General features: G+C 44.1%; 1 protein-coding gene across 2 annotated transcripts in view; it reads right to left on the reverse strand.

Annotated features, from left to right (window-relative positions):
• The window catches only part of LOC121582393 (oxysterol-binding protein 2), a 31,250-nt gene extending 23,122 nt beyond the window's left edge, over nucleotides 1–8,128 (reverse strand). For both annotated transcript variants that reach the window (XM_041898144.1, XM_041898143.1), the window contains exons 1-2: nucleotides 7,696–8,128; nucleotides 5,888–6,093 (exon numbers count right to left, since the gene is read on the reverse strand). In XM_041898144.1, the coding sequence (XP_041754078.1) occupies nucleotides 5,888–6,093; nucleotides 7,696–7,856 (367 nt within the window). In that variant the 5' untranslated portion in view covers nucleotides 7,857–8,128. The remainder of the gene's footprint in view (nucleotides 1–5,887; nucleotides 6,094–7,695) is intronic.
• Between the last annotated feature and the right edge of the window lie 3,564 nt (nucleotides 8,129–11,692).

Here is an 11,692-nt window from a genome sequence, read left to right on the forward strand (position 1 = left end):
GAGGGAAGCTTAATTCGGGGGTTGTGGACAGTGTCGCACATCAGTTACCTGGAGCTTTTGATGGTGTACATAGCACTCATGCGCTTTGTCCCGTTGTTGGCCGGCCAGCATGTGCTGGTGAGGACCGACAGCGGGACAGTGGGAGCGTACATCAACAGACAGGGAGGGGTGCGGTCTCGACCCCTCTTATCCTTAGCTCACTCCCTACTGCTGTGGAGCAGTGCACACTTTCCCTCGCTCCGGGCGACGCATCTTCCCAGGCGTCTCAACATGGGTGCGAATCTGATATCTGGGGGGGGGGGGTTGTCCAGTTCTCGGGGATCTCCCAGGGTCGACATAGATCTTTGCGTATGGTCAGCTGTTTTTCTCAATAAGGGACCTGTGCTCTGCTGGGAACGGATGCTCTCACGCACCAGTGGCCTCGGACGCTAGTGGCCTCAGACACTCCTTTGCACATTTCCCCAAGTAGACCTGTTTCAGCCCATGCTGGAGTGGGTGCGTCTGGAGGTCTTTGATCCTTGTGGCTCCCCGTTGGTCCAAATGACCTTGGTTCGCGGAGATCATTTGCCTTTTAGGCGGGGACCCGTGGCAACTCCCATTGCGCAGGGACCTGTTGTCCCAGGCACATGGGCAGGTCTGGCACCCACGGCCAGAGATTTGGAGTCTGTGGGCTTGGCCCCTTAAAGGTCCAATCCTATGGCAAAGGGTTTACCTTTGTAACGCTAACACTACTATACAGTCCGCAAGGTCACCCTCCACGAGGGGTTGTATGAGTATAAGTGTTCGAGCTTTGGTGACAAAATAAAGGAATTGTTCCTTTTCAGAGCTCTCTGGTGGACATTTTTATGAAGGTGTATATGGCAGCTATTTCAGCATGTCATGTGGGAATTGATGGTGCCGCTCCAGCGGCTCATCCCCTGGCGGTGCAGCTTTTACAAAAGCTGTGCGCTGTCTGAGGCCAGTTTGTAAACCTATTGTGCCCACTTGGGATTTGGCTTTGGTTTTGGATGTGCTGTGTGAGCCCACTTTCAACCGATGGAGTCTGTGTATCTGAAGATCCTCTCCTACAAGACCGCCCTGCTTGTGGCTTTAGCCTCGGCTAAACGCGTTGGAGATCTCCACGTGTTATGCATTCACCCCTCCCGTATGAAGTTCGCCCTTGGCGACTTGAAGGTGACATTGTGTCCTAATGCGGCCTTCGCCCCTAAGGTCATGACTATGTCCTACAGGTCTCTAGCTTTTGAGCTTTTCGCTTCCTCCGTTTGCTTCTGAGGAGCAGTGGAGGTTACATGCCCTGTGTCTGGTACAAGAGCTACGCATGTACATTGAGCAAACCAGGGGTGTCCGTTTGTGTAACCAACTTGTGTCTGATTTGCTAATCCGACTCATGGCAGAGCGCTTTCTAAGCAGCGTCTCTCCCACTGGATTGTGGAGGCTATTTCTCTGGCATATGACAGCAAAAAGGCAGGGATTACCTAACGGCTGGGGCAGAAGAGAGTCATTAAGCAGCGCGCAGATTGAACAATAACCAGGTACCGCAGGTTTTCATTACGGGCTCTGGGTGGTCTGCAGTGGGCCATTTCATTTGTTGTCCGCTGGGGTCGGCTTAGGGATTGATTTCATGTCCCCATAGCTATGATGTTAGACTGAAAGGGAAGGTACAGTTATGACTATAACTACTGTTCCCTGAAGGAGGGAAACGAGGTAGAACACGTTTGGCCTCGCACTGCCTAGTTCTGGGCTCAGTGAAGAGCGATACTGAATTGAAGGAATTAATCCGAGGCACGGTGTTCATTGGCCTTGTCAGGCGTGATTCTAATGTTCTTCAGTAGAGGGCGCTAGCCCGCGAACTCCCCATAGCTGTGTTCTACCTCATTTCCCTCCTTCAGGGAACAGTAGTTATAGTCATAACTGTACGTTTACTGACATAACCATTATTGCACCATCAGTGTCCACTGTACTGCATTTCTGTAGTGTAAGCAGTCTTTCTGAGCCATGGGAAAATGTAAAACTATCTAAATGGGCTCAGACCATTCAAATCCTGTTGACTTAGCCTAGCTTTAATTGCTACATATGTTTGTTTGGCTGCACCGACCCTAGCCACTTGCCAGGCTGTTATTGTAAATAAGAATATGTTGTCAATAAGAATTTGTTCTTAACTGACTTGCCTGACTCACCATTTGCCAGACTGTTAGAATTTGTTAACTGACTTGTTAAATAATGGTCAAAGCAACAGAGGACTTTAAAGTTCAAATCCATGTCCATAAACACACAAGCATACACAGACAAACAAACCTTCCAGAGGGTAAGACTACTGGGGACAGAGGCAGAGGCCCACCCCTCTCCTATGAATGCAGAGCCCCGAGAAAATCAGTCATAAACCCTATCTGTAGAAAAACATGCTTTACATTTAATAGACCTATTACCACCATTATCTCTCATATTTAGGTCAGTTCAAATCAGTAAGGAGGAAAAAGAGGGAGCTTTGACTCAGCATCTCCGCCAAGAAAAGCGAACATATAAAAGATGCCAAATAACAAAGTAGCAGGTAAATCACACTTGTCCCATTGTGCAGCTGAAAATTTAAACAAGGGCCCCAATGAGGTTGATTGGTGTTCAGCTCATCAGTCTTGTGCAACACTACTGGGAAATCTGTCACAGTTCATAGACACACACACTAGTAAAGTCCCATCCAGAAATAAGCCTACCCCACTTACTGTCAAAGTGAATTAGCATGAGGACAAAAGAAAAACACATTACATTACAACACAGGGAATGAATCCACACACACACAGACACACACACACACACACACACACACCCCTCCACTATAGCTTACTTGACATTTCTGTCCTCAATATAATTATTGCAGGTAATAAATACTTACAGAGGAAAATTCATTACGGAGGCTGCATTCAAATCTCTTTCTCTTCTCCTTACAGTGCAGACAGAGAGAAAATCGTCTCAATGTAAATATGAAGCAACCCTCCCTCTCTCTCCCCTGCCTCTCTCTCCTTCACCTTCTCTTGCTTCCTCCTCTCTTTCCCTCTCCATAGCGGAGTGGGAGGAGGAGTTAAAATGCTGGAAGATCACTTCATTCAACTCTGGCTGTCGTCATATTCAGAAAAAAGGGAGAGGGAGGGAGAGACAGAGAGAGGGGTAGAGAGGAAAATCGAGAGCAGGTACACTACCGGTCAAAGGTTTTAGAACACCTACTCATTCAAGGGTTTTTACATTGACATTTTAGTCATTTAGCAGACGCTCTTATCCAGTGCGACTTACAGTTAGTGAGTGCATACATTTTTCATAATGGCACCCCGTGGGAATCGAACCCACAACCCTGGCGTTGCAAGCGCCATGCTCTACCAACTGAGCTACAGGAGGCCATATTGTAGAATAGTGAAGACATCAAAACTATGAAATAACACATATGGAATCATGTAGTAACAAAAAAGTTAAACAAATCAAAATATATTTTATATTTGAGATTCTTCAAATAGCCTCCCTTTGCCTTGATGACAGCTTTGCACACTCTTGGCATTCTCTCAACCAGCTTCACATGGAATGCTTTTCCAACAGTCTTGAAGGAGTTCCCACATATGCTGAGCACTTGTTGGCTGCTTTTCCTTCACTCTGCGGTCCGACTCATCCCAAACCATCTCAATTTGGTTGAGGTCGGGGGATTGTGGAGGCTAGGTCATCTGAAGCAGCACTCCATCACTCTCCTTCTTGGTAAAATAGCCCTTACACAGCCTGGAGGTGTGTTAGGTCATTGCCTGTTGAAAAACAAATGATAGTCCCACTAAGCCCAAACAAGATGGGATGGCATATCGCTGCAGACTGCTGTGGTAGCCATGCTGGTTAAGTGTGCCTTGAATTCTAAATAAATCACAGACAGTGTCACCAGTAAAGCATCCCCACACCATGCTTTACGGTGGGAAATACACACGTGGAGATCATCCGTTAACCCACACCGCATCTCACAAAGACACGGCGGTTGGAACCAAAAATCTCAAATTTGGACTCCAGACCAAAGGACACATTTCCACCGGTCTAATGTCCATTGCTCGTGTTTCTTGGCCCAAGCAAGTCTCTTCTTCTTATTGGTGTCCTTTAGTAGTGGTTTCTTTGCAGCAATTCGACCATGAAGGCCTGATTCACACAGTCTCCTCTGAACAGTTGATGTTGAGATGTGTCTGTTACTTGAACTCTGTGAAGCATTTATTTGGGCTGCAATTTCTGAGGCTGGTAACTCTAATTAACTTATCCTCTGCAGCAGAGGTAACTCTGGGTCTTCCATTCCTGTGGTGGTTCTCATGAGAGCCAGTTTCATCATAGCGCTTGATGGTTTTTGCGACTGCACTTGAAGAAACTGTCAAAGTTCTTGACATTTTCCGTATCGACTGACCTTCATGTCTTAAAGTAATGATGGACTGTCATTTCTCTTTGCTTATTTGAGCTGTTCTTGCCATAATATGGACTTGGTCTTTTACCAAATAGGGCTATCTTCTGTATACCCCCCCAGTTTCATCAAAGCGCTTGATGGTTTTTGCGACTGCACTTGAAGAAACTTTCAAAGTTCTTGAAATGTTCCGTATTGACTGACCTTCATGTCTTAAAGTAATGATGGACTGTCATTTCTCTTTGCTTATTTGAGCTGTTCTTGCCATAATATGGATTTGGTCTTTTACCAAATAGGGCTATCTTCTGTATACCCCCCTACCTTGTCACAAAACAACTGATTGGCTCAAACGCATTAAGAAGGAAATAAATTCCAGAAATTAACTTTTAAGAAGGCACACCTGTTAATTGAAATGCATTCCAGGTGACTAGCTTATGAAGCTGGTTGAGAGAATGCCAAGAGTGTGCAAAGCTGTCATCAAAGCAAAGGGTGGCTATTTGAAGAATCTGAAATATAAAACATATTTTGATTTGTTTAACACTTTTTTGGTTACTACATGATTCCATATGTGTTCTTTCATAGTTTTGATGTCTTCACTATTATTCTACAATGTAGAAAATAGTAAAAATAAAGAAAAACCCTTGAATGAGTAGGTGTTCTAAAACTTTTGACTGGTAGTGTATGTGAGGGAAGATGGAGATTAGATGTGAAAGAGTGAGTAGAAGAAAGTGAGTAGGCGAGAGAGACTGGGTCGCCATTACAAACGGTCATTTTGCACCATCCTTGGCAGTCACCCTAATTTCCACATACCCACGAAGTGCAAATCAGAGACCTGGACTGAGACCAGCAATTGGTGGAGTCATAGCTCAGAATTAGACAGTTCAATCAAGCCAATTTATTTTAAAGGACACTTGAGCAGTGTGCCCACTTAGCAATGCAATGTGCAGAAAGGCCACATGATAGCATTGGAAGATTTTAAGGGAACAGACAACAAACCGCCAAAATAATTATATTTAAATGTTGCATTATATATAGAGAAAACTGGAATACTTGTCCCATTTATTGAGCAAGTGCACCACCTTGTGGTTGATGCATGAATGACACTGGTAACCTTGACATAGAATGCTACATTAAAATGTGTTTACCTCAGGTCCTAAACCTTGTAATTTTCAGAAAAGTAGTGGATGCATTAAAGTTTAGTCACTGTCCCAATATACATTTTCACCTTGAATGAGAAGAAAGCACTAAGGCCAAATATCCCAGTGCGTCTCATATTGGTTTGACATCACTTTTTCATAATTTATAGTCAAATTCCTTTCAACAGGGTCACAAATCAATGTGTTCTGTACAGCAGTATAGCCACAATTAATACAGTTTTGTCCTACTTTCCTTATTTCTAAATATATATGAAGCTAAGCATTCTTTATCCACTCTCCCACTTAAAACCTCCCAATCCTCCCAAATATGATTTCCTCTGGCTCGCACCTGATTGGTGCATCATGTGAGTGGTGTTGGCCTTAGCCTGTTGGAGAGCCGAGACCCAGCGCTGACTCTCCCCATCGGAAGTGGCCTTCAGGTGGTAGTTCCGCCCTCCGCTGGTCAGCACCAGGTGGCAGGCGTCACCCACTTCAATGTGTGCCGTCGCCAGGGTGATGGTGCCACGGCAAGTGTGGGCCATCTCTGCCTGAGTCCTAATGCACAGAGACACACACACACACACACACACACACAAACACACGTACACACACAGAGACAGGGGAGAAGAGGCTGCTGACTACATCTAGTTCTAGAAAGACAGAAATGACACATAACAGGGCATGCATACACACACAAATCCACACACATGCAATGTTTTAATATTTCATAGAAGTATCTCACGGTTTGTTACACCTGCATACTTGAGCATAGCTGATGTGAGTGCTTGTAAGTGTGTTCGTGTGTGCATGTCGGTGCAATGTGCATGCACACAGGCATAAACTCTTTATACAGTGGTGGTACTCAAGAGTACAGTTACATAAACACACACGCCACAGAGGAGAGGGGAAAGAGAGAGAAAGTATAGTTAAATCTACAAAGGAGCAATGCATAAAACCCATTAGGCTATATACAAACACAGTGAACACGACAGCTCCTCCATTAGGCTCTAAGTCTGTGTTCAAACGGTATGCCCTCCAAGGAACCTTGGGGAGGCTACAGTTGCTGGAGTATGTCTGTGGTACTGAATGACTGAATGGAAGTTTTTGAATTCACCACCAGTCCTTGCCTCTGTGCTTTTCAGTTTCTCTATCTGTGTCCATCTCTCTTTGTTGTGAATGACGTAACAGCAGAGCCGTGCATTCCCATCCGAGACTGTAGGGCAGCCGGGGTAAGTGCTGATGCCCAAGTGTGCCCGCACGCGCACACACACACACACACACACACACACACGCACACACACGCACGCATGCACACTTATGCAGAATTAAAGTGCATAACATTGATTGACATCACTCACTATTAACTGGTTTTAGGGAAGTGTGCCTAACAACTGGCCTTTACTGAATCAGTGGACCACACATTCACACATTTCTAAAGCATCATGATGCATCAGGTAAAACATGTCATACATTATCATCATCATAATGAAATGTTAGGACCTAGGTAGGTCCCCTACTTGTTACATAGAGCATACTACACTACATACAATGACAGTCATTCCTGGAATAGAAAATATCTAGGTATAAATAAGTAAAAACTGTTCCAAAATATTATCTAAAAATCTAAAATATTATTCACAGCTTCATCTATAACAATTCTCTACATGAAATTTGCCAAAATATCAATGACTATATCATATAGGCGAAAATATATATTCACTCATTTGGAGTCTGATACATTTCTAGCTAGCTAGATATTTTGGGGGGTTTGGCTAATTGTGTCCAGCTAGCTCATTCTGAATTTATGCCATGTCATTGACTGTGACTAGAGAATTGCCTTCCTGTGGGAATGGGATGAAGCTCATGGCATGCTGTTCTCAATTGCCACATAGCTAAACAGATAAGATACTTGTTTTTGTGAGTAATATTGGCATTACTAGCTAGCTAGCTAAGTTAGTTAAAAAGCTACGGCATTTATATTAATTATGCACGTCAAGCACAGTCTATAGACTGTCAACTACATGATTCATCTAAAATTACAGTCACTATGGGATTGGTTTGAAACTGCACTTGACTTTGCTAGGAGGATTAACGCAGTGCTAGCTAGCCTGATTTGACGTTTAACAGTAGATAGCGTAGCTAGCTGCTATCAATTACCTGTAATATGACAGAAGGCCGTTGCTAAGGACGAACCAGCGGCGTTGGTAGCCCTTCAAGTAGTTGGTCCATTTATACAGCCAGCCTTTGTAGGTGTCAGACCCCGCAGGTTGCCCCCCTGAAGAAGTAGGGGAAGGCAAACTCTTCACCGGTTCACTCATTTGCCCCACTGTCAGCGGTAGATGGAGTCAGAGCAGAGGAATCAACAGCTGTAGCTAGCTCTGTGTGGAAGGATGATACTGCTAGCTAGCTTGCCTATGAAAGACCAACACCGCACCTGCTTCACCCATCAAGTAACGCCGACGAGATAACCCACTGTAATAGCTATTAGTAGTTCGGCTAGATGGAGGGGTTGCCACGGGAATGGAGAGCGTGTTTAACCCTCTCCCCTAACCTAGCTGAGCCTTCAGCAATGGTCCTGATGAGAGTAAGGGGCGTGTGTGACGTAAATAGTGATGGGGAGTCGACTCCAAAATAATCGATTCCTCAACTCCTTGCCCGTCGACTCTAATTTCTGTGTGTCAAGTTTCGTTCTGCTAGGAATCGACTCCTAAGATTCAGTATTTTTGCAACGGATGAAACTATTTTCCGTAGTCTACTTCGAGAACACAAACTCTCGCATCTTTCACAGCAAAGAAAAAGCGAGGTATCGAGGGAGAGAGAGCGATGGGAGGGGCACAGCCAGGCATGGGTAGGCATGTACAGTAGGCTGAGCAAACACACACAAGTGTTTTTTATAGGGAAGAGGAAGAGGAGCAGGCGAGGGAGAAAGAGGATCGGGGCAGGCAGAGAGACAGCCAGAACCGTGCACATAGGCTATATCTTGGTAATCTGTATCTAGCAATGCATCGTAAATTCACCAAAAGTATATTCAAGTATATATTAGTCTCAATGAGTATGACTAAGCTATTATTCATAGTGCCAGTGAATAGAAATTGAACATCGCCAAATGCATCAGTTTAATTAGGCCTAAAAGTGCAATAAAAAGTATTGCCTATAGTTTGTTTAATGTCCTAGGTCAGGGCTCTCCAACCCTGTTCCTGGAGAGCTACCTTCCTGTAGGTTTTCGCTCCAACCCCAGTTGTAACTAACCTGATTCAGTTTATGAAGCAGCTAATTATTGAATCCGATGCGCTAGATCAGGGCTGGAGTGAAAACCTACAGGATGGAGAGCCCTGTCAAAGGCAATACATCGCAAAGCAGCGTCCCCGCTAAACTTTTCGGAAATGTCAAGTTCACTTTCACCATAAACACAGTCAGGTGCAAATACGGTTCAGCAGCTCAAATCAGCAGGATATGGGGCATTGTTGTCTACTATGGAGGGATCTAAAAAAGAATCATTATAATCACACTTCATCAATTTAAATATTATGGGGAGACCTATACATTTAGCAGCCAAACACGAGTTATCAGTGTAGCCTATTATCGTCTAGACATGACGTTGAAATATCTTCACACCTACAATAAAAACATCCAGGCTTCCATCATAACAGTCAATTCAATTTGAAAAAAATTAGAATGACAGGGAGCAGTAGGGAAAACGAATCCTGTGTGAATCGTCCTCTGGAATAACGTACATGCTTGGATAATAAATACACAACCAACGTCTCTAGTAATCCCGTCCGAATAGGGCTATAACATGGAAAATAATAGGTTTATCAGCGTAGAGTGCGCAGCATCATCCCATGGGATCCGTCAAGGCTGCACACATCAGAAATATCACTGAAATATTATAGTTCCTACACATCACCTTCTTTATCAAAACAAAATAGGCATTTTATAGGAAAATGGCAGCATCATGCTCATGTCAGTCCTCTAGAACGCAAATGTTGTCTTCCTAGTAGGACTCTGCAATAATGAGATGGTTATCACTCAATCGCACTCCACACTGCCCTTTCCCACATGGACAAAAGGAACACCTATGTGAGAATACTGTTCATTGACTACAGCTCAGCATTCAACACCATAGTGCCCACAAAGCTCATCACTAAGCTAAGGACCCTGGGACTAAACACCTTCCTCTGCAACTGGATCCTGGACTTCCTGACGGGCCGCCCCCAGGTGGTAAGGGCAACAATACATCTGCCACGCTGATCCTCAACACCGGGGCCCCTCAGGGGTGTGTGCTTAGTCCCCTCCTGTACTCCCTGTTCACCCACGCACGACTCCAACACCATCATTAATTTTGCTGACGACACAACAGTGGTAGGCCTGATCACCGACAACTATGAGACAGCCTATAGGGAGGAGGTCAGGACAACAACCTCTCCCTTAATGTGTGCAAGACAAAGGAGGTGATTGTGGACTACAGGAAAAGGAGGGCCGAACAGGCCCCCATTAACATCGACGGGGCTGTAGTGGAGCGGGTCGAGAGTTAAGTTCATTGGTGTCCACATCACCAAAAAACGATCATGGTCCAAACACACCAAGACAGTCGTGAAGAGGGCACGACAACACCTTTTCCCCCTCAGGAGACTGAAAAGATTTGGCATGGGTCCCCAGATCCTCAAAAAGTTATACAGCTGCACCATCAAGAGCATCCTGACCGGTTGCATCACTGCCTGGTATGGCAACTGCTCGGCATCCGACCGTAAGATGCTACAGATGGTAGTGCGTACGGCCCAATACATCACTGGGGCCAAGCTTCCTGCCATCCAGGACCTAAATAAAAGGCGGTGTCAGAGGAATGCCCAAAAAATTGTCAAAGACTCCAGTCACCCAAGTCATAGACTGTTCTCTCTGCTACCGCATGGCAAGTGGTACCGGAGCGCCAAGTCTAGGTCCAAAAGTCTCCTTAACAGCTTCTACCCCCAAGCTATAAGACTGCTGAACAATTAATCAAATAACCCCCTTTGTTTTTACACTGCTGCTACTCACTGTTTATTATCTATGCATAGTCACTTTACCCCTACCTACATGTACAAATTGCCTCGACTAACCTGTACCCCTGCACATTGACTCGGTACCTGTACCCCCTGAATATAGCCTCGTTATTGTTATGTAACATTTGTGTTACTTTATATTTTATTTAGTAAATATTTTCTTAACTATTTCTTAAACTGCGTTGTTGGTTAAGGGCTTGTAAGTAAGCATTTCACAGTAAGGTCTACACCTGTTTTATTCGGCGCATGTGACAAATAAAATGTGATTTGTTGTGTGTGCGCATCCGTTTCAGCGTGTTTTGGGAGTCGAGCAAAATTCGACTCCAATCACAGGAGTCGGAGTCGACCGCAAAAATCCTGGAGTTGTCAGTCAAACACTGGTTTATGAAAAATTCCAAAGTGTCGTTTCAACCCAAATTTAGCCTCGTGATAAACTAAATTCCAGTCACATTTCACACGACTTTTCGGCAAAATTAAGGACACTGAATGACAAGACTGCTTTATTGCATTTCCAGTGTATGAAGCATGATGTCGCCATAGGATAAGAGGACACAATGTATGTAGCCTACAACTCTTTTGAGTAAGCATGTGCATAGGGTCGCAACGTGATCTCAGAGCATTTCGTATTATTCTTTACTTAAATCAGGGACACTCCATTTTTTTAGTATATGTTAAGTTTTGTATGGTATGTATTAATTTGTGGATGTCCATTAGTCATTTCGTATATATGTTCTGAATTACAATTCATATTATTTTACGAATTTGCAAAACCTACAATATATTATGAATTTTCAAAACGTACAATGTTATATGTTCCAATTTCTAGCTAGGTGGCTAGGAGTTAGGCTTAAGTTTAGGAGTTAGGTTAAAGGGTTAAGGTTAGCTAAAAGGGTTAAGGTTAGGGGTAGCTTAAAGGGTTAAGGTTAGCTAACATGCTAAGTAGTTCCAAAGTAGCTCAGAAGTAGTTGAAAGTTGCTAATTAGCACAAATGCTAAAGTTGTCCGTGATGAGATTTGAACTCGCAACCTTTGTGTTGCTAGGCGTTCGTGTTATACGCCCACCCATTAACCATCAGTCTTATGTAACATTACCAAATGCAACATATCATACTAAAT

The sequence above is a fragment of the Coregonus clupeaformis genome, chromosome 15 (assembly GCF_020615455.1).
Source record: "Coregonus clupeaformis isolate EN_2021a chromosome 15, ASM2061545v1, whole genome shotgun sequence".
Classification (NCBI taxonomy): domain Eukaryota; kingdom Metazoa; phylum Chordata; class Actinopteri; order Salmoniformes; family Salmonidae; genus Coregonus; species Coregonus clupeaformis.